This window comes from Falco peregrinus, chromosome 5 (genome assembly GCF_023634155.1).
Source record: "Falco peregrinus isolate bFalPer1 chromosome 5, bFalPer1.pri, whole genome shotgun sequence".
Lineage (NCBI taxonomy): Eukaryota > Metazoa > Chordata > Aves > Falconiformes > Falconidae > Falco > Falco peregrinus.
This window is the reverse complement of record NC_073725.1, coordinates 9,779,237-9,802,958: the sequence shown is the minus strand read 5'-3', so window position 1 is coordinate 9,802,958 and position 23,722 is coordinate 9,779,237. Positions and strand designations below refer to the sequence as shown.

The 23,722-nt window shown below is 41.8% G+C and overlaps 1 protein-coding gene across 1 annotated transcript in view; it reads left to right on the top strand.

Moving 5' to 3' along the window:
- Positions 1-322: 322 nt before the first annotated feature.
- ZNF385D (zinc finger protein 385D) overlaps positions 323-23,722 on the top strand; it is a 436,566-nt gene continuing 413,166 nt past the window's right edge. The window contains exon 1 of the mRNA XM_055806625.1: positions 323-480. Coding sequence (XP_055662600.1) covers positions 378-480 — 103 coding nt within the window. The 5' untranslated portion in view covers positions 323-377. The remainder of the gene's footprint in view (positions 481-23,722) is intronic.

Below are 23,722 nucleotides of genomic sequence, written 5' to 3'. Positions count from 1 at the left end.
AGCCGCCCGGTCCCGGCAGCCCACCGCCGCCTCCTCCGCTGCCCTCCCTCCCCACGGTACGAACGGGGGCCGCCGCCGCCGCTCTGCCCCACCGCGGACCGCGCCGGCGGGCGGACCCTGCCGGGCTGGGGGGGGGTGTGTGTGCCCCAGCGCCGGCCCGGCGGAGCGGGGCGGGGGGCGCGGGGCGGCGCTGCCCGGGGCTCGGCGCTGCCGCCCGCGCTGATTGACACCGGGCCGGGCGGAGGCGGGCCCACCGGGACCGCGCTGCCCCCGCCCGCCGCCGCCGCCGGGCAGCGGGTCCCGCGCTGCACCGCCGCCCCCGCGCTGTCCCCGCCAGGCTCGGCGCGGCGCTGCGCGGGGCCGCCCCCGCCCGCGGCATGGCCGGCTCGCTGGGCAGGGGCGCGCCGTGCTGGCGGATGCGGAGCGCGGCGGGCGGCAGGAAGGAGAAGCCGCCGGGCGGCAAGCCCCAGCCGCGGCACGGTAAGGGGGCGGCCGCGACGGGGCTCGGCGGCGGCGGGGCGCCCGCCGAGGTGGGACGGGGAGCCCCCAGGTCCGTGCGGGGCACCGCCGAGGGCAACTTGCCCGTGACTTGTCCGGCCCGGCCGGCTGCTTGGGGCAGGGGGCTCCTGTCCGTCCCCCGCCAGCGGTGCGAGGGGGGGAGCGCCCTGCCTCCGGGTGCCGCCGAGCACCTCGCGCCTCTCCGCGGCCGCGCAGCGAGGCGGGGGCAGGGGGATGGTGTTCGCGTGCATTTCGGCATCTCGCTTTGGCAGCGGCGGCTTCGGTCGTGGCAGAGAGCGTTTGCGACCTGGCGAGCGCCAATGAAGCTGGGAAGAGCCCTCGAAATCTCTGTTGGCTTACGTCCCCCTATGCCCAGCGCCCGGGAAGCGCCGCTAAAAATCCTGCCCGGTGCGTTCTTGTCCCCCCCTTACTTCTTCGGGGAGATAGATGCCCTCCGCCAAGGCTAGGCAGCGCACGAAACGCATCTTCCCAAATCAGGTCCTGACTTGGAAAAGATAACAGGGAATGGTGTTGCGTAAACTGTTGAAAACAAGTGCTCGGGTTCGTGACCCGCCGTGTGCTGAGCGGGGAATGCGGGTACCCAGAGCCAGACCTGCCAGGTACGGTCCCTCCCGGTGTCACTTGGCTGCCACCGCTGTCAGCTCTGAGGAACAAACCCAACAGCTTGTGGATCCGGCCGTGGTGCCCGAGATCTCACCAGAACGTGCTCTGGCTGTGCGTTCCTCGTGGGTTTTAAACCCACTGCTTGGCTGAGTGGGTTTGCAGGAGTGTCTGACCTGAGCCCTCAAGGGTAAAGTTAACAGCTTCAGGTATGTTTGAGTTCTGCTGTTAATTTGTGCTTGTTAGTTGTTGGACACGTTAGTCCTTGAAGTTACTTTGTGCCTTTGTCAGAGCAAATTGGCCAAAGGAGTAATTTGTACCCTTCACTAGTACAGCGCAGCGGTGCGCGCGGCAATCCTGACAGCAGAGATGCTGGGATGGCGGTGAGCCCAGCATCTTGGGCGATGGCATTCTGAAGAAGGTGCTTGCTGTGAAAGTCATACCCCCGAGTGCAGGTCTGAAATGAGAGGAAGCTAGGGAGCTGCTTCTCCCACCGACTGTCACCTGGCAGTTTCTGAGCTAGAGTGCTTTTGCAGCCACGCCTCCTTCCCGATTTTCCTTGTTTGTGCCGTTCTCACAAGGCAAAGAGGCAACAGACTGAGTCTGAGCGAAGGTTTTGTCAGTGGCTGTCAAAACCACTCTAAAATAAGTGACTCTGTAGAAAAGGAAGTGTTACCCCGTTAGAGAACAAAAGTGACTGTTTAAAAATAGTTTAAAATATTTATCCCGTTAATTCTGAGTGTAACGCTGGTAGTGGGGCATAACTCACATAAAAAAGTGTTGGTTATATACCTGATATGCATGGTGTTGCACAGTAGCTAGGCACACAGACCAAAATCCTGGATGCAGCGAAGTCGGTGGGAATGGTGTCACTGACCTGAGAAGAGCCAGAATTGAACTCGCCAACGGTGTGCTGTAAGGTGTCAAGCCAAACTGAAAACCTTTGACTGATACAACTATGCAACTGTGGCAACGTTTATAATACTGCAGTATGCTGCTGTGATTAAAATATTGTCAAAGTAGCTCTATCGTGTGTTAGTTAATTTAGGGAGATATTTTATAACTTGGTTCTAGTTTAGCTTAACGAAAATGTGTGGTATGCTTCAGTCTATCAGAGTTACTTTTTACAAATGTTTTGTAAAGTAAAAGTATTGTGTGAAACTAAATTCTCATTTAAGTAATTGCTGTAACAACACGGAACACTAAATTACACTGCAGCACATACAGTTTGCATGCCAATCGGTTTTCAACTGTACTTCAAGGATAATTGCTCTTCCTGCTCTACTGTCTTTGCAAGGTGCACTGGACTTATTTACCAGGTCATTTGTTATCCTTTAACAGCTCCGATGCAAGGCAAATCCAAAATGAGACCTGACTTGTATGTCCCTGACTTGTGATACAGGGAGATTTTTTATTTTTTTTCAGGGGGGGGGGGGGGGGGGGAAGGTGTGGTATTACTTTAGTATGTTTCTTAAATTTTCGAAGTTATAGAAACACACTGTTTTCCAAGAATGAACTCTTACGTAAATTTCTTTTATAGATGGTGTTGACTACTTCATGCAGGAACGGAGAATTTACTTAAAATGTTCAAGCTAAGCATTAGAGGGATTATAAGTAAGATTACCTAGAAGTAAAATTGTGGTATGTGAGCTGCCAGCAATTCTTAACTAGCAAACAGACTTACAGATTTGACTCATTCATATGTGCATGCATGCAGTTGTCACAGTGAAGTGAGATCTATCCCAAAGAGAGCTAGGAGGTACTGAACGTATGAAATACTTTCAATATTGGGAAGTAATGTTGTTCTTTTCTATTTTCTTTCTGCTGCAAAACCGTTTTAATGGGCCACCGGCATGTGTTGGCAGAAAGTGACATAGCTCTATGGATCTTGGTGGCACTGTTATGATTGACACCAGCTGAAGACCAAGCACAGTATTTCTGTGTATGTTTGGATTAAGATACATTCATTCGGACATCAGTTAAGGGTCTAAACTGGCAAGGCACATACTGTGTTGTAAACACCTGAGCAAACCTGCCATTTAACCAAGTCAAGTTACAAGTATTTGCCAGCTTTGACATTCTTTTCACCTTCTGTATGAGCAATTATGGAGAGTTCTCTATACTTTTAAAATATTTTAAAACACAAATACAAAATTTGTCCTGTGATCTCTTGGTTTACCCTTTTTGTATCTTGATACCATCTAAATCAATGTAAAGTAGAACTAGCATTTCCACTCATTGTGGTCTAGACAGTACATGAAGTCTTTGTCAAGATTCCAGCAAAAAGTTCAAGATCCTGTTAAGGTGATGAATATTAATGGTCTTGTAAAAAGCCTATTTAATACTGGGTTAGCATTGGCACCATACCTGTAAAATCTCCCAAGAGCTTAAAAGCTTAGATGGATGGCTACAACCAGAAGTCTATTACAGATACTCTCTAAGCAGAAGATGTTGAGTAGCATAATGGAAACCACAGTCTAAAACAAGTAGTATTTTACTGTACTGCTTAAGAAAACTTTTAAATATTTGTATGAAAAAAACCTCCTTCCTTGAGGAGTAGATACAGAAAACTTGTGAGTAGAAGTTGTGAAACAGAAAGATGATTTAAGTTACTTGCCACCACCAAAAATAACTTACAGAGAGAAAGCAGTATTTTACATCCTTTTCCATAGCTATGTGAAAGTTAGTATTAAAACAATTGCCAGGGAAAAATAGCACAAGTAAATAGTGCTGGATATATGCGTAGGAGTGTGGTGTGTGTACACGTAAGTGATATTTTAGACAGAAAACAATTACTTCTTGATTTATTTGATTTTTATTTTTTTTAACTGCTTACAAAATGTGCCAAATTTAGGCTGGGGAGCAGAAGTCCTCTGTGCTTCAGCCAGCCCAAGGAAATCAGTTGATATTGTGCCAATATGTTGGATCATGCCCGGGTAGGCTGGATAAATAGCTGTGAGCTGTAGCAACACAGACCTCTTCTTCACCTGGACCTGCGAACTAATTTGAGTCTTCACCTGTCTAGAACTGTCACAGAACAAGGCAAAAACTGTTGTCTTCATTTCTGTTAGGTGTTTATTCCCTTTGGGTGTAATGGAGAGGTTATAGCGTGATAAGGACAGAAGTCAGCGTATTGCTCCAGAGAAGTGGACTGCTCTGTGTTGAAGTGATGGAAGAACAGCGAGAGGATAAAAACCTACAAACCTGTCCGTTACTTTCCTCTTGTGATGTATGCACATATGCTAACGACTTCTGGTTGCTACTAGACTGGACTAATTCCACAGTTGACGGTAGAGAAATAAAGTTGTGCTTGAAAGCTTTCCACTTTCAGCTGTTCTCATCTATGCACATTTCTTCTTGAAATATTCAAGAATGTGCTTCAGTATTTTCTGTCAGCTTGTTCCTTTTTTGCTTCTCTGTCTGCTGGAAAGTAATGTTCTTGGTCACATTGAGGCAGTCATAACCAAATCTTCTGTTTTGCTGCAGGCGTAGTTCTCTATACCTCACTTTTTGTATGAGGCTTATTGTAGTATTTATAAAAGGAATGGTGTGAAATTCATATAGGTGTTTATATATATGTGTGTGCTTAAAAGAAAAGAATATAAAATCTCATCTTGAAGCAGGTAAACCTCTCTCCTGTGATCAGCTGGAATAATCTGCGGGTAAATTTTAAATCTGAAAACATTTTTTCTAGCCTGTATGCTCAGAAAGTGTGAACATTGATGTTATTTTTACTTGAATCTACTAACACTTTGATGCCTCAGCCACTTTTGGGGTCTCACTAGTCAGTCAATGTGTGTTTGCCATGTGTGACGCAGACCTCACTGAAGGCGTGACTTTCAAAACAAATGGATGGGGAAAAGGGTTTGATCTGGAGAGCAAGAAGTATCGGTTCACCAAACTTACTTTAACTTGCTTAGCCTTTTCCTTGATGCAAGCACCAGCTCATACCTCTTTATTTCTCTTAATCAGACTACATACGAAATAGGTACAACTTGTTAAAGGACTTGTGTAATTTAGGGGTTAAGTTCCATTCTGTGTGTGGTGGTTTGTTGTTTTTTATTGTTTGTTTGATTTTGTTTTACAAATTACTTCACAGTAGTGTTACTGTGCAAAAGCTAATACCCTTCCTGGCTGGACATGTGCACAGTAAAACCAGTAGATACCTGTCGCATGTGCCTTCCCCCCCTAGTTCACGGAAGAGGTTGTTTATGGTACCGATAAAATGTAGCATTACAACTTGCATAATTAGAAGTGATCGGAGCTGCAAATCCATGGATTAGTCTAAATTGGAGTTTATAAAGAATGACAAACCCACCATCTAGATCTTAGAAGCAGACTCCAACTACGGGTTTATGATATTCATTTAAACCTAATTTTGGCACAGAAATGCAGTTAAGAAACTAAAGACTTCCCCTCCATTCCATAACTGGATTTATTTTTCTGACCTTTTTCTACAGAAGATTTGGAGGGTTTTAATCAGACAGAGGTCACAAATCAGTTTGCTGGGAAATGTAAGGTGTGCTTAAAAAGGGGAAGAAAGAAAAAAATCACTTTCCTGGTCATTTGGCTCTTGCTGTTTAAAATTGTGAAGCTAGGTGAAATGATTACTCTGACAGAACTATAGAAACGATCTCATTTTAGTACATTCTGAGTATTTTATATTTTGAGTAACCCTGGCTCAGGGGCATTTTATACTCAGATCTGGAAGTTTCCAGTCTTAGTAGTCAGTTTAGTGTCTCTGTCTTTGTCTTTCCATTTAGCCTTGCCATGTTATAACAATGAATCATCTTGTCCATTAACTGAAGTTGGAATGTCTGTTTATGCACTGAATTTGTTTCATCACGTCGCCATAATAACTGATTGGAACCGTGGCAACTCTGACTGCTTTCCCATATGTATTTGGGCTGGACTTCACCCAGTGCTGTTCTGAGCAGCAGAAGGATAAGCCATCCCCAAACCTGGAATATCGTTATTCTCTTAGGATTCAACCTCTCTTTCCCATGAGATTGTAAGGGAGCATTTTCATATTCTGTCTCCGTGTAAATGAAATGGGGTAGAGGTTGTAGTATTTCCAATCATAGGAATTCGCAGCGGAGCTGCAGTACATATACATGGGTAACAGTTAAACCAGGAATGCCATTATTGTAGGTTTGCTTTGATGTGTTCTGTTGTGCTGCTGGATTTTAAATCAGTGCTGATTAAAATATTGAAGCACTAAGTAAAAAGTGAAACAAAACAATAGTGCCATTCTTTGGTTAATTCAATAATGCTAATAGTGATGACAAGTGATGCGGTGCAAATGAAGGGGCCGCGTGGCAGGGACGCTGTGCCAGCCAGTGCAAATTCACACGCCTTGCCACCTGAGTGGGCTTGCAGATAGCACTCCAGTTGCTGTTTAAGCAGAGTGTTTTGCAAATAAATGTCCTTTTGTTAAAAAGGTATTAGACTGGCTGTACCTTGACTCTTTTAATAGCGCTTAGCCTTAACTTACTTTGTGGTAGTATCATTGAAGTAATTTTATTTCCATGGAAAAAACAACTTTGTTGCCTTTGGAAGGTAAACATTGAAGGATCTGCTTAAAAAAATAACACTAAAATGTTGTGTAAAACATGTTTTCTTTTCAAGATGGCTTTGTGATCTTGCCTTGTGCGCTGTCAAGTCTAAGAATATTTGTGTCTGCTGTGACCAATTTTTATTAAGAGTGGTTGATGCCACAATCCTGTTGCAAGTATTGAACAGTAGAAATGAGGAGTAGGAATTCGCGGGTAGAACCTTCTCCTGAAGGCAGATTAAAGTAGAACTGTTAGTTTGTGATAACAAACCCAAGAGCCTGTGGAAAGAAGTGAGAAAAAAGACTTGTTATTGTCAATGACTGCATTGAGCTTTGCTGCACAAACTATTCCAGTATTTTGCTCAATACTTACCACTCTGAATCTCTGAAACTACAGAGCTGTCTAAACTGCTGGCATTCGTAGTGAGGGGGAGGAATGGGAGGTTGAGAAGAGTTACTCTTTCTCCAGAAGTTGGATTGAGTAAATTTGTGTAGTATAACTGGGAGTCCTCACCCGTTTGATCTTTTTGGCTGATAGTCACTGTGGTTTCACATGGGAGGTCACGGCTGCTGCTAGACAAGAAGTGGGTGTGAGTAACATTTTTTAGGTGAGTGAGAGGAGGTGCTGTAATGAGAAGCTGTATGCGGAAAGATCAAGGGACCCTTGCGATGCATTCACATCAGCCAGGATGACAAAACAGATGAGGTGCTGTGTTCTGTGCTGGGCAGAATGTCTCCGGGCTTCTGCATAATTTTTAAATATAAGACATCCTGATAATCAGGTCTTGACATCATCAATATATGGCTTATAAAGGTCAAGCCTGAACTAGAAGGAATGGGAACACAGTCTCCAACTCCTGTTTAAACCAGAGGTGTGAATTTTTTGGCTGTCTAGCTATTTGGAATTCCAAGAGATGGTCAGGTCTGCAAGTCCATTTAAAAGCTGGAGGAAACTGGTCTTTAGAACACAATATATGTTTTAGGGAGACACAGTCCTTTGCAGTCTGGATGACGTTGGACTTCTGTAGATGCTCTGTGGCAGGCTGCTCCCAGTCCAGGTATTGATTTCAGTTAACATTGAAGTAGCCTGAGGGGTGGTCAGTTGTTTTTGTTAATGGTGCAGCTGAGTGCAGCCTAAATTGCTTCAAACCTTCAGCCTACCAAGGCAAGTTCTAGCGAAGCAACAGACGACTTATCACTGCTTTTATTCACTGTGCAACAGGAGACTGTCTTGTTACTTTGCGCTGAGAGGTGGTCTGATCAGAATAGGAGTGTATTTTGGTTTATTTGCATGGTAAGTCTTTGTTTTCTTAATGTCCAGGCTGAGAAGCTAGCCCCAGCTCAATTACTTTACTTTGTGGGAGAAGACTATATTACAGACGTAAAGGTGAGGAAAGGATCACCTTGCAGAAACTGTAGTGACTGGAGTGAGAGTCTGATCTTGGAATGACTTGATCTTGTGGGATGTAGCTGCTTGCTGTATGCACCCTATCAGTCGGTGAGCTTATTTTCTACGCTTTTTTGAATCCTTCTGTTTTGCTGCTTGTTCCCAGGGACTGAAGCAGACAAATCATCACACAGAAGTGATGATTAAGTGACACCTGAGAGTTTTTCAGAGTTCTCAGTAGCTCTGAGCAGTTGTTTCATTGCAGGGAGGGTAAATCTGAAGATGCGTCCTGGATCATGGCTAGCTTTTTTTCCCTATCTTATTCCCATAGCATCAAGGATGACAATTTGAGGGTAGATGGAAATTTTTAGCCAATGGCTTGCATTCTGCAAACTGAAACTCTTATTTATTTTACTACTTTCTCACTGTAAGACCAGGAAAGTTGCAAATGTATTTATTGGTATGGTACGACAATAGTATATGACCTCTTCTTTTTTTTTTTTTTTTTTTAAAACAAATTAAAATATTTGATCTATTAAGTTCTGATTATATTCACTATGTTTAGTGGAAACCTGAGTAGTGCATAGGGTAATTCAGGTTGGAAGGGTCCTAAGGGGCATCTCTAGTCCAATCTCTTGCTTTGTGTCAGCTGTGAGACCAGATCAAGTTGCTGTCATCAGTCCGATCTTGAAAATAGCGAAGGAAGGAGAATGCACAAAATCTGGCAAGTGGTTACTTCTTCACAACTCGATATTCAAAATCAAGCTTGAAAACTTTGAAAAAGTGGCAGTTCTGGATAATGCCCCTCTCTGCCTAGAAATCAGGCCAAGAGTAAGTGGTGCTACAATGATTCTACTGATGATCCAAAGTATCATTTGCAAAACATAAACTACCTCATTTTAGAATGGTCCAGAAAAGATACCACGGAAAGCTAATAATTTGCTTGTATGCATGGCACTGCATAAAAACAGTGGTAACTATTCCAAGGCTTGCAAGCCCTTACAGCAACTTTTTGAGTCATACAGAAGAGTGTGTCAGGTGTTTGGCCTTGCAAATACCCGTTGCATAAATCAGAAGTGCAGGTAAGATTTTGTGACAAGAAGGGTCTTGGCAACTTCGGTAATTGAAATATTGCAGCGTAGTTATAGCACAGAGGTCTCAAGGCATTATAGAAAGAGTCTGAATGATAATGCTTTGCTGTTTGTTTTGGTCAGTGGGTTTGGGTTTCTTTGGTTGGTTGGTTGGTTGGGGTTTTTTTGGTTGTTTGGTTGTTTTTTTTTACAGGGCTGAGGGCTTCAGTCTTCAGACCACTGTTTGTTTTGTCTCTTCCTTAACTATGTAACTATTTTTAACTTCCTCAACCGTGCTGAGCTTCTATCTATGTATTGGACTCGACTTAGAGGTCCAAAGTCAAAATGCATTTCTATTTTTTACTCTCTTCTAGAGTAAGACCACCAATATCTGCGCACCTCTCTGCAGTAGTATTGAAGGGACAGAACTACTGTTGGATCTATTTAAGTGTTGTCTGCCTGGATTCCTGCACCATGCTCTGTAGAAGAGACCATTTCGCTGGGTTCTGTTAGTAGAAAGCTTGTGTGCCTCTTGGCCTTGGACTTGCTGGGTAGTTGCCCACAAATCTGTAGAAGTAAATACAAGGTCAGTGTATTACTATGAATCATCCACTCCTCTAGTCCAAATTAGATTTTTTTTTTGTTTTTTTCAAAAAAGAGAGAGGTATTAAAGTTTTCCATGAACCAAACATTCTGTGTTTCAGTGAACTCTAACTGCACGTCTTGAACTCTGCAGCCGAGAGCCAGGAAGCTGTAACCAAATTGCAGCCCTGTAGCTACAGTTCTGATGTTTGCTAAACACATTTGTGAACATCAGGAGCCTTTCACAAACTTTCTGGGGTCTATCTCTGGCTTCTTTGGCAAGAAGTCTGCAACCCTGATGGTCCGGTTGGATTTGGACTCCCAGTGCTGTCTGTGTCCCAGCTCTGGGGTGGCGGCATGGCTGTCTGCTCTGAGGTTCCACATGCCACCTTGTAGCAGGGTGGGTGGGTTCTCTGCGTGCCCCCTCTGTCTGGCTTGAGGAATCTTCTGAAGAAGCTGTAGCTCCTTTTCATCTTTATGTCCAGGTATCTTGTGTACAAGCCTACCTGTGAATTTCACTGTTTTTCAACAGTATTCTTGTGAAAGAAATTGTCAGGCAACACAGCCTGCACACAGCAGTACAGCCTTGCTTGTAGTATGATTTTGTGGAAGAGCACTGTTTGTCTTTCTGAGGAAGCACTTTGTAATTTTTGATATTAACAGCCATTGTCTTACGTATCCTAATAAATTCAGCTATTTGGTATAATTAATTTGTTAATGCTTCTGCAGCCATGTAATAGGATACATTGGCCACTCTCAAGGCAGTCATGTTAAAACATTGGAGAATCACTTTTCTTGCTTAATAATATTTTATTATGATCTTTCATTGAGTTCTGTGGGTATTAAAGTCTCAGTTTTGAAATTTTTCTCTTGCTTGTGTTGTCCCCAACTGTTGTTGTTAATTTTTATTTTATAAATCTGTTATCTGATTTTATCTTTGTCCCACTGTTCTTTGCAGGTTTTGCTTTTAACAAGTAGATGGGTAAGCACTGGTATCAGTACAAGTCTGATTCAGAAGTCTTTGTTCAGTCGTTTTCCTTGGCCCTTACACTCAATACAGCTTCAGGTGTCGAAGTTAGGGGCAAGACATGGTGTAGAAACTAATTCAGTTAATTTAAGTAATTTATTATTTTCCTAACAGGGAAAAATTAAGGACCATATCTGCTAGCAAAGCTGTGAAAATTTGTCGGTGGCTGACTTTGTGAAGCAAATGGACAGATTTCTCCTGTTCATAATCTTTAACGTTTTTCTTGAGAATTAGCACCTGTATTTCAACAGTTGTATTTTAAAATGTGCCTGTGCACAAGAAGGTGTGTATGAAACCAATCCGTGTAGCAGAAGGCATTGCAATGAGCTAATAGCTTTTTCAGGAATCTGTGTTCTCTGCTCATAACTTGAATAACTTGAGCCTTGAATCTGGTGTAACGTGCTGTATGAATTGTGACGTGGAGTACTTTAATTGTCAGAGCAGCACCGTGCAGTGCGTGGCTTGTGTTACCACGTTTTGTTGTTTGTATGTTTTTGCTACAGAAGAAATGGCAATCACAGCAGGCACTACGGGGAGCGTGGCTAGGAACTCTGCTGCCATCTGCATTAACGCGGACTGTTCATGTTGTGTGCTTGTTTCCATATGTATAGTTTAGCACTTAGATATGTTACTCCAATGGTTGTAGAGACTAAAACCAGTTATGATCATGAAATTCGATGGCAAACAGTAATTTAAGAAATTAATTTACTTCTTTTAAATGTACATGCTCTGTTGGTGCGGGTTGTTTTTGGTTTTGTTTCTTAAAAAAAAAAGCCGTATTACTTTAGACAGATTTAATGAGATACTGCTGCTCATTCCAAATCTGAACTCGTCAGTTTTGGCTTTGTACATTGTAATCACCTCCACAGCAACCACTGTGATGCCATAAACAGAGGGTTTTACTTCAGGTGAAGAATGTAGGCAGTAAAAACAGAAAAACCCAAAAAGGAAAATGTGGGAGGATGGGGAAGACAGTAAAAGTGATTATTCTGGATTTCTGTGTAGTGATTTTTATTCCCCCCCCCGCCCTTTTTTTTTTTTTTTTATCTTTATTGATAGCTGAAAGAATATAAATTCTTTTGAAATGTCAGAGTGGAACTTCTATTTTTTATAATAATTGAAAAAATGTATAAGCAGTGGAGTTTTATTCTGCATAGGATTTCTTTTTCTCTCTTTCCATTCAGTTTTTAAAAATCACTTTAGTAAATCCACTGTGGGGAGGATAGTTTTGCTGCTGTACTTTTCCCAGGATGCTGCAAGAGAAATTGCATTTGCAGTTCACAGAGAATGAAATTAAACTTGCTCTGTCCTGATGATCCACCACTCCTACACCCAGCACGTTTCTGGGAGAGATTCTTGCATGCTGTAGGAGACAGTGCCCTGAATGTGCTTGCACCTGGTCTAGTGGGTGAAGGAATGGGCATTGATTTGGGCCCCCATAGCTCTCAAACTAGAATTAGGCACTGTGCAGAGCGCCTGTGTGTGTCTGCCTGCTCTCTGATGTGTAACTCTCGGAGAGGGAGACTTCAGACATGTCACTTTGCTTACAGAGGTTGAGACTACTTGCTGTTTTGTAATGTTTTTATACATGCTCAGATCAAAGATTTAGAGAGCATCAGGCAACAGAAAAGATACGTGTTTTCAACTTACATTTTCTCGTGTTTGAGACATAGTTGGGTGCTAAAATGTAAAATCAGTGAAAGTCATTGGCAAATGCAAATCACACTGTGGCAACAGAAAAAGAGTGGACTGTCATTTATTTGTTTGGATGGCAGTGGGAAAAGCAATAAAACCCCTCACACTCCTTTTTCTTCTTGAGTATTAAAATCTCACTCTTTAACCCTTCAACTGTCCGTGCAATAGAGATTATGTACATAAACCTCTAAAATTTCTAAGCTTCTGTATCACTTTTACAGTTGGCTGGTTCTTTCTTTCGGGCTGTGGCCTCTCTAAAACAGCTTCAATTAGATAAATGCTCAGATGACCTTAGAGCTGATGTAACACCTTATGTCTAACAGACCACACAGCAGTAAGTATTTCCTTTTCTTACAGAATAGAAATTGAACGCTTATAGTGCCCACAGAGGAAAAATTCTCCAATAAGAACAGAGAAAGCCCAAGGATCAGCCAGGATCTCCATTTAATATAATGCTGATCCTGTGCTCCACAGCGCCTTAACGTGAGGAGACTCCCACAATACATACCTCAAAAAAGCTAGCACTTTCTGTTTGACAATTCCAGCAGTTTTCATTTACATTTCAAAGCCAGAGGGAGACTGAGGGCACTCATAGCTGTAATTCCAATAGTCCCTCAGTCTGGATGACTGTTTCTGTAAAACTGACACAGTATGGGCAGTTTTCATTACTTTCATTTGTTCCATCTTCCCAGATGAGCCTTTTAATCTTCTGCTTGCTGATCCCTGGTTTATAATCAGATCTGATAGCAATAGGATGGTGGTAAATATCTTGATGTGAAAGTCTATAACAAGATAGAACTGTTTTTTCTGTCCTTACTCCTCTAGTGAGGTAAAATTTTATTTGTGAAGTGTGAATAACTTGAAGCTGAAAGCTGCCGAGTTTTAGGCCATTTTCAGGTGCACCTGAAAGTCCCGTCCGCCGTCACCCCCCCCTGCCAAAAAAAAAAAGCAAGAAAAAGCTTTCTTTGTGGACTTATTTTTTAATCTTTTGGACTGTAATTTTGTGTCAACTTGATTGATTATTCTGTTTTCCCAGAGGCTGATAACATGCTGATTTCAAGTAAGATCTGAAATAATAGATCTTTGACGTGTGCGTAATCATTGTGATTCCTGAATAAACAGATTCCTGAATGGCTTTAATGCTGCCAATAAAAAAATTACAGTTACGTGGATGAAAATATGTTTAATAACTGTATTTAGCAAAAGCCTGTTGATGTTGGTTTGTTTTTTTTCCCCCGCTGTTTTGTATATATAGGTTAGCTCCATAACTTCTGCATCTCTTTTTGCTTGCTATCGGAATGGAAAAATCCTTCTGCTTTGCTTTTTAAGGCATCCTCTGCATAATCTTAATGCTCAAGTTTTGTCACAAATTAATATAGTAAGAGTATTCAAAGTATAGAAGGTTAGGGGCATATACAAAGTGAAGTGTCCTCCCAGGTTACGTTAAGCATAACCTGTTTTGTCCAGTAGAAGACTTTTGTCTAAACTGTAAGATTCTACCAGTCATTTTCCATTTTAATAAAGTTTTTTTTATCAAATATTTTTACCGAGTTGTGTCTCCCCTTTACTTTTTATATTCTTATTTATAATTCTGACATTATCCAATTGTAGCCTGTCTGCCACAAATCTTTTTGTCACAAATCTTTCTTTTCCCAATCTTGGGAGGAAAAAGGCTCTAAATACACTACGGTATTTTCTCCCTTTCTCTCATTCTTCTTCCATGATACACTAATTTCCATGTCTCTGCTGTTGAAAAATTCTTCCCACTTCATTTAGTCTCCATAACCTCACTTAAATCTGAGCTTCACTGTCTGAAGTAAGAATTTGGATATAGTTTCCTCTACTGCTTACCCTCTTGCCTTTCCTTTTTAGGATTTGGTGTTCCTGCCACCTGCCTGTTTGAATGTCCATCTGGTACACTGCAGACTCTTCTATTAGATAAAGATAAATTAACTGCTGCTAAGATACAGTACTGAATTTGATTTTCTTAAATAAATTTATGGGGTTTTCATGTGTGTGAAACTCTTCAGTTCTTTTTCTTCACTATTGTAACAAGAAGCCAATTGTGAGCCCACTGAGCCCCAAATTCCGGAGCTCCACACACTTACCTATATCATAGCACTGTAAGTTTCGTTTGTTTTCTCTGCTTTCTGTTTGGTTTATCTCAATTACTCCAGGAAGATGAAACATAATAAACTTTCTAGCTATAGCTTTACAGGGGGAACAGAAGAATTCTGAGTAAACCATGCTCCTAACTATGCACATCAAACCCAAACTCAAACCACGAGATGTACAGACAGTGCTAGTGATGATTGTCTCTTTTGGAAATTGCTGTTTTCAGCAATGTGGCTGTGGGAGAATCTTTGTTGTTTTGAGTACGTGGCTTACAGAACTCTGCGCAAATTGCTGATAGAAAGGGAGAATCTGAACGGGGAGGTGCCTGCAGACTGCGCAGTGGGTAGTGGAGGGATGTACTAGTGCTGGTCACTAGCAAATGCTAAAAATCTTTTTTTGTTGAGTCAGTGTTTCTGTTTCATCCACCTGCCTTTTGGGTTCTCATTGGATATGCTATTATAGAACTTTGAGAGAGATATAGAAAAGTTGCATGCAGTAAATGAGCATTCAAATTTCCTTATTAATGCTACTTTTCCCTTTGGCAAGCTTTTCAGCTTCAGAGAGTATATTTCTTCTCCTGCACTTAGAATTAATTTTGTATGGCTTGACAGCCAAGTTATTTGAAGTAGAAGTAAAACACAGCATATGGCACTCACTGAAGGGGAATACTTGGACTCAGCTGGTCCTACCAGCACACAATAGTGTCCAACTGACCATAAGCCAGACGAGAACCTTCTGGTAGGAGGGAATTGCAATGTGTATGGCCAGAGAGAAAGCTGGTGTGGAGTTCAACAAATAGGAATGAGTTGCAAATAATTCAATATTCAGGCAAAAGTGATAACCATCGTTGTTTGTGCCAGCATGAGAATTGACCTTTAATTAGCTTAGAATTATAAATTTTGCAACGTTAGGTGAAAGATGGTAAAGATGGTGTCAACTGAAAGTGAATTGCTTGAGATTTTTGGAGGGATTTTTACTGACAACAATACAATTCCTATAAAAAAATTAATTCTATATAATGTATAATGTATTTATATTTAATATATATATATTATAGCAATGTGTAAATGACATATTAATATATAAAAATATGTTGTGGAAAAGAATACTCAGAACTCCATATGACAGTGGACAGAGCATTGCCTGACACTTTCAACTAGTTATAGGTGGTTTTCTGGCAGCGAGTGAGGAGGTGGATTTAATGACTTAAACATAGGGGCGTATAGGCAATCTCTGCACAGTGGCCATTTGCATTTGAGAAATGGGAACAGGTATCCAAGGAATTTGCTAAAGCAAGTTAGTAGGTTTTTGAGTGTGGAGAAAGATGCATATTCTGGGGAAAGTTAGTATCTGGCCAAATCTGCATGCATAGGGCTTGAATGTTGTTGGCACTTTGCAAAATTGCTCATCAATAGCTTCTTGAATAAACAGTTTAATTTTACAAGTGTGGAATGTTTTTCAATGATGAAATACAAAATATTATAGCAGTGATAAGGAGGGCAATAGCAAAGAGTATGATTAAGAAGGAGACAAAAGGGTAGATGTAGGACCGCAAAGCCTAACACAGGTTTCATTTCTAGATAAAGGGCATTCTACAACTGAGCTTGCATGAAGTTGAGTATAGTATATTTAAAAAGAGATGCAGAGAAGATTAAATATTTAACTGGTGAAAGAAAGCAAAGAGGAGTATAATATACGGTGGTCAGCAGTAATGATCATTCCAGTTCAACAGTTGAAAAGGGTATTTAACAAATGTCCTAATCACAGACAGAATAAAACAGCAGAGAGAGGCTGTTTTAATTTTCTCTTAATTGAAGCCAGGAAGCAAACGAGAATCCTGAACTGAAAGTCTTCTGGTATCTATGCTCCCCCCTATGGAAACTTACCGTTCTCCAAATAGAAATGCGGCGGTTTGTGAGATACGTAATGCATGCAATGGAACTGTTGCATGTTTGTATGTCTGTGCAATTTATGTGATTTGTATTTACCTGAAGGAAAAAAATGAGGGCAGCTTTCTCACATAAAGATCAAATCACTAGACTAGCTATTAGAATAACTACATGAGCTACTTGTTTTAGTAACATCTGTAAGAGGACAGAAAATCTTATAAAGACCTGCATTTTTCAATAAATCAGTTAACACAGAGCAAATAATTAATTAATGGTGACTCTCAGTCCTCATCAAAGGTATAGCAACTGATCAGTCCTGGCTGAAAGAGGGGGCTGTGTGTTCATTTTTTTTTTTTCCCTCTTTTTTTTCTTTTTCCCCTGCAAATCCAGAAATATAGTGCCAACACACAGATAGATAGTAAGTTCTAGACGCAGCCTGTCAGAAGATATCACTAATAAGAACATCTTTGGAGTTAGCCTGGTGTTTGGGATGTTTCAGAGGAAACAGAACCAGGCACTAGGGGAACTCAGATGTTGAAATTGTTGCTAGTAACGCTCTTGTTGCAAGGAAAGAAAAAGTCAGGGAAGAGGCAGTATAATACTATGATGTTGGACAGCAGCAACACTTTGGGGCATGCCAGGCAGCGCTTGTGTCTAAATCAAAGGATTAAAGGGAAGGTAGCACTTGTGGGAAACCAAAGGAAGATCAAAGGAAATCCTAAGGCTGTCAGTGTTCTAAAGTTTTGTGGAAACAGAGCAGTGTTAGCTACACTGGGATACTTCTGGGAACTCCCCAAAACAGGCACTGATGTAAAGACGGCACACAGCGGTGTTTGCAAGCAGGGTCTTTAGAGACACAGGAATCTACAGCACCGTTGTAGGAATTGGTAGCAGAGCTACCCAAGAGCCTGATGGTCAAGGTTAAAATGGCAGATCCCTAGCTGGTAATAGTGTGTGACTACTCACATTACTTGGAAGCTAGACAGTAGTACAGCACAGGGACTGGCCGTGGGTTAGAGGAATGATGCTTTATGGCTTGCAGTAGCCTTTTGCAGCCCGTACCCCTACCATACAACTGGCACCATACAAGGTAATTCATTCTCTATGAATTTATTCATCTATGTCTCAGGCTCTTAGTTCTGCTTTTCCTGGTTCCCTCTCCAAATTTCATTTTCCAGAAAGTCCCAGGCTTCTTAACGCTCTCAGTTGCCATCTGTATGTTCTTAGTCCTCTCTGTCTTCTAAGCCATTCATATCCAATAATCTTTCCCATACTTATGGGCAAACAATGTTTCCCTAGCCCAATTTTCCCAAAAAGCCTTTGGCCATGTTCCCTGAAAAATTCCATCTGGGATAGACATTGAACAATAAAAAATGTCATTGCAATTAAAGTTTGGCAAAGTTCTAAGCAACTGAAAATGGGGTCTTCCTGATAGCAAATGATGACAATGTTAATGTGCAGTGCTCTTGGTTCTCCCTGTAATCACAACTTTTTATGTATATATTGACTAAAAAAAATTTCAGAAGTTTGAAGGAACAAATTATGCCTGGCACTCACACCTCAGAGTAATAGGAGGCATTCAAAAGAAAGGGACTTACGAAGACAGATGAAAATTAAAAATACACTTCTGTCTGACACTATTACCTAATGTTCTTAGATGTGGCAGTCAAGGATACTATGACTAAAGGAACAAACACATTATTTTTTGTCTTTATTGTATTGTGTGTTTGATAGTGCTTTGTGGGATTTGCGTAGATCTTGTGCAGTGCTAATTTTTTAAAAAATTAAATTCCCACATTATGTAATTAGAAAAAAGAATGCAGATAAAACACATGAACATGTGTTGAATTTGCTTTTTGACCCTGAGTAAACTTAGCTGCAGAGAAATTCAGCATTGAATTGAAGAAGTAATATTTTATGGTCTTATTTGGACCTCTGTCTTTAACTGAATGAACTAAATTTTCTTAAGACCTTCGCTAAAAAGCAGGGGGATTTCTGAATAGCTTTTTATTTAAGTGGATAAGGTATTTCAATTCCATGCACAGTTGGACTTGATATATGTATATATGTGTGTGTGTGTATGTATATATATTACATTTGCCTTTTTATTTCAAACTAATCCAGCCTGCGAGTAGAATAACGTTTCTTCTAGAAATAGTTCCTATGTTTAGTGGAAAGTTTGTATCCAGAATAACTCTTCTACTTCAGGCAGTCTTGTTCTCCCAGACTGAGATAACTTTACACCTGAATTAGTTTGTCTGCTGAATTAGTTTTTCTCCTGGTGTCATTCACCATTTCAGTGCTGGTACACAGCCAGTTTGCCCTGCTGCTATTATAATTGATGTAGAAGTTAATGTAACTGGAATCACACAATTTTTAAATAATTGTGCTTTGTTACTTCTGTGTTCACATCTACAGTAGTCCAGGGGTCCTAGACCCTCTTTAAAGTGAGGAAACGTGTCTCGGCAATATGGACACTGAAATGCAAAATTCTTGGCATGTCTGGGAACATGAATGGGAGAAATGCAGAAAAGGTCCAGGGCTGCTTCAAAACAAACAAACAAGCAAGGAGGCAAGCAAAGAGAGTGTCTTGAGAGGACTGTAGGAATACAGGCTGCCTCAGCACCTGTATTTGATGAAGTGCAGGGTTAAAAGCAGGCCAATGTGAGGAATGTACCATGCTCTCGCATTGCCCTGAAACGTCTGTGTTTCAGATGCAGCCAGTCCATAGTGTCCTGAAGGCAGATTGAGGTCAAGTGCCTTCTCCTCCCGTTGCCTGGTGCTAGATGTGCCACTGGAAGGAGCTCAAACATGCCAGTCTCTGGCACTGTTGTAAGGCGTTCCTGTAAAGATGGTGGGGTGGGCAGGCATCCCTAGTCTCCTGGCACAGAGGAGAGTAAGCTTAGAATTTGTTCCTTGTTATTTTTGCCCTGCACTTGCATTAAAAAGTGAAGTTTTCCAGTGATGACTGAAACAGTAGCTTGGGCTGGGATAATTTACATGTTTGGAGCAGGTATGAACAAAACCGAAAATGGGCATCAATGTGAGCTTGGCCAGAACTGTGACCACCCTGGCACTGGAGATCTCTGCCAAAGGCTGAGTGGAGAATAGCTGAAACTGCAGGTGAAGATGCTCTCTTAGGAAGTAAGGTGTCCTGTCTTTCTGCTGGTCTAGCAGGATGAAGTGTTTCATGCCATGGTCAGATATGTGCCAGAGAGAGAACGGGAGTGCATGGTTGGGAAGGAAATGCAGGACTGGCAGCATTCTGCAGACTCGCTGGGGCAGCTTCAGGTGTACAACAACATTAGGCAACAAGTAACTGTCCTGTAGCTGTAAACGGGCAACAGTACTAGGCAGTGTTTATGCCATGTTTTCCTTCCCCTGCCATGGTATCACCTTTTTTCACTCCTTTGCAAGTTAAGCCTCTTGAAGGCATGCCTGAGGGCAATGTGCTGATAGTCTGTGGAGTTACACATTGTATTACTGCTCTACCACCCACTCTTCCAATCCAGAACATGTCAGTTATTGTACAGGGGCTCTGTACAAAAAGGCTTTATGATCACCCAAGTGCTAGTAAGATATCATAGGAATGCCGTCTGATACCAAAAGGGAGGAAGAATGCATGCACCATTTATTGATGCTGGTGTGGAGACTTGTACTGAAACAACAGTTTTGTGTAGAGTACCTTAAAAGAGTTAAGGGTAGCATGACCATTATGGAGAAAGGTCGTAAATAGCTGCTGAGGATCTGAGACATCTCTGTAAGGAGTAAAAGAGGGCAGAGAAGATGTGGTTTTGATCTCTGGAGTAAATGCTTTCTTGGCCTTCTGGTGGTAGGTTAGCTGAGGGAAGTAGCTGGAAAAGGCAGGGTTGTGCAAGAAGGGTGTCTGGCAGACAGAGAAATAAATAACTCTTCAGGAGATTGCACTGTTGATGATGAACTTCCCTAGAAAACCAAGCACCGTGCGCTGCGAGGAGGACAGGATGCCAGGTAGAGACCACTGACCTATCACATCTGTCCTGCAGCACTTTAACACCTAGGAAAGGGAGACTTTACCTTCATGATTTATAACCTATTGACAGTAACATATGGGCAGCGAGAACTTCAGGCATGTTTTGCTACAGATCTATTGCAGTTTTATGGTTGTTGTTTATATTCAGTTAATAAACAACTTTATTGCGGAAAACATGGTAAAACTATCTCTCTGAAATGCAGCTTCCTCCTAGTGACATCAATACCTAATAACTTGTTTATGTAAAGACAGAGCATTCATTTTCTTACTTACAGTAAGAAATTGTTTTTCCTGCCTCCTACCCTCTAGACTCCAGCTGGGAGCATATGATGCAGCTCTGACCCAGATTCACCTACCATCTGGACTACCTTTTAGAAACAACCTTTTTCATTGTTTGTAGCATCCGTAAAAGCTCTGTAGCTTTGCCCCCCCCCCCCCCCAATCCATTAAAGGGGATCTCAGATATAACTGCACATATTACAGCAACACATGGCAGACGTATGACAGAAACAGTTGTTGCTTACAAGCATCCAGGCTTGTCACCTCCAGTTTACTTTCAGTCTTAAAAGTAACTTGTTCTCTTTCATTGGAGTAAGCAGAGCTGGTTTTCCAAACAGCCTGACCTAAATGACCTCACTGCTTTTTTCCTCGATGCTAATACCTGCTATCTAGCCAGGCTGTGAAGTGCTCTGGGGAAGACCAAGACCTCATTTCTCATGTTGGCCTCTGAAGTTGATGCCACAGGCTAATGAATTCTGCTAGTGTTCAAACAAAACTGGAAATCTCAAGCAGGCGGCTGTTGCCTCTGAGATTGGCCATGTGAACTGATGTATTGGAGCAGAACTGCGTATCAATAGGAACTGAAGTGGTGAATTTCCAGATGGCAATGACCACGCTTAGTACAAAGTTAAGAAACAGCTCTCATGTTGACAGAGTAGCACTGAAAATAATTTCAAATGAAGGTGTTTTCCCCAGGAGGTTTTGTTTTAAGATGTGTTACCATAGACGGTCACAGATTTAGAATGTTCATTTGACCAACAAACCTCTTCTAGCTGATCAAGCCTCAAAGTATTGATGACTGTTGAAGTTGGTCTAGGAAAAGTTTTGAAAAATACAATTTTCATTCTTACCTCCCATAGAGTTCCTTGTTGTTCTCATATCCTAGCTCATGAAACACAATGCAACTGCAGAACAGTGAAGAACAGAAACAAATTGCGTTATTGATGGTCAAGACTGGGATGTACATTGGAAAGCTGTGTATAGTAGTCTGCTGATTTTGAAGAAATGTGTTGTTAGAAAAAGCAAAATCTTTTAGAGATATCTGGTATATAACCTGTGTCACTAAATATCTTAACACAAATTACTTCTCTTACACTCCTGTGTTTTTTGCAACGCATCTCTAAGACATATGTATTGATGTAACTTTTTAAGTAAAATCAACCTTCTAAATTTTAAATGAGTATGTGGTAACTGTCTGTCTGCTTTTTAGAAAAAAAAAAGTGCATAGATTTACTGTCACAACTTGTCACAAAATTAGCACATTTGAGTAAAAATTAGATTAATTTTAGAGAAAAATAATATGAAATTGTAACTTGGCATATTTGTGCATTACAGCTGACTTTGTTGGTTATAATCCTTCAGTTAACGACCAAAAGTGATCTGTGGGTCTGATTAAGACCAGTGTGGCTGGATTTTTGAATTCAAGAGCAAATCTTTTCCTTACAGAGTCCATAATGCAAGAATTGTTTGTTATTTAATGCTTTTCTTTTTTCCCAATCCTTCAAGATCCTAAATTAAAAGATAGAGTAATTTCCTTGTGAGAAAACCTGAAAACATAAGAAACCTAATGACACTACACTATTTTAGATTGTTTGACCTATTCGGGAAACTAAGAACTTCAACATTTTGGACTTAATTCTGCCAGTATTTGGCATCTGCAGGGGGTGTGCCAGTTGCTACCAGTAAACGTGAAACACCTATGACCTAGAATGAGGTCATTGAAGAGAAACTAAAGAATTACAGGTTTAGTTCAGTGTAAATTAAAATGTGGTTTGAACCTCCAAGTCAATCCCTGAACATTGGCAATTGCTAGAAATTGCTATTGTTTCCTTTGCTGTTGTAAATGACTGGATTCACACGTTCATGAAATGGTCTAACTGAGAGGAAAACAAAGTTAGTATCTGAGACCATCTGAAACAAAATAATGTTGTGATTTGTGCCAGATGGGTGCCTGAAGTAATTACAATGTCAGTGCTTCCTAAGTAGGGTAACGGTACAGACCTAATTGTGGTCAGTCTGGAGAAACCTATTTTGATGAACTTTCTTTCAACTCTATTTAGCTCAAACATATGTTGAAATATAACCTAACGGGATGTTACTGCAATCTGTTTGTATTTCCCCAAGCTATTGAATGCACTCCTGCCATGATTAGACCGATGATGGTCTGTACAAGTACTGAGACATAAAGGCTAAAGCTGATTATTTTTCTACTTAGTATGAAGCCTAAAGGAATTATCTCTTGTCACCTTGATATTGCAGTTTGTTTTGAGCAGAACAGTCTTAACTTGGGGGATCTTTCTTGAATTTAAGTTGTTACTGATCAATAGAAACTTCTGTTCGTGGATTTGGGTATTGAGGGGAGAGGGGGGAAAAAAGAAGAATATAAACAGTTAGACAAGTCAACTCCTTTTCCTTCCCCAGGCTCAGCTTAACCCAAACACCTATCCTAACCCCTTCCTAGTCTCGGCTTCGCTTTATTTTCCCTGCAGGTTAGGCTCAGTGTTCCCCAGCTCCTTCGGTGAGGTGAGGTGCGGGAGGTGGGGTCAAGTGCCATCAGGGTATATTTCTTTGTTTTACTGTTTTTCCTGCTATTCTCTTTCTTAATGTCCCTGCTCTAGAGGGGCACCCCCAGATCAAGGTTCCCCTGGGGGTGTCCCTGCCCTGGCGTGGGTTCCCCACAGCCGCAGCCCCTGGGGTCGCGGGTCGCCTGTGGCTGCAGTCTCTCAGGGTGTCCCCGCTCTGGCCTTGCTCTCCCATGGCCTCAGGCCCTCAGCGTGCCTCCGTTTGGCATGGAGCACCTCCTGCGTGTGCCCAGCACCGTGTCTCCCACCTCGCAGCAGCCACTGGCTCCATTAAAGCTGCCTGAGGTTTTTGGGGTGATGGGCTGTTGTTGCTGTTTTCGTAGCCAGCTGGAACCAGCTGCGACTGGCTCGGGGCTGCCTTCAGCACAGGGCACTGCTGCAGACCCCTGCGAACGAAACCCTGCCAATACT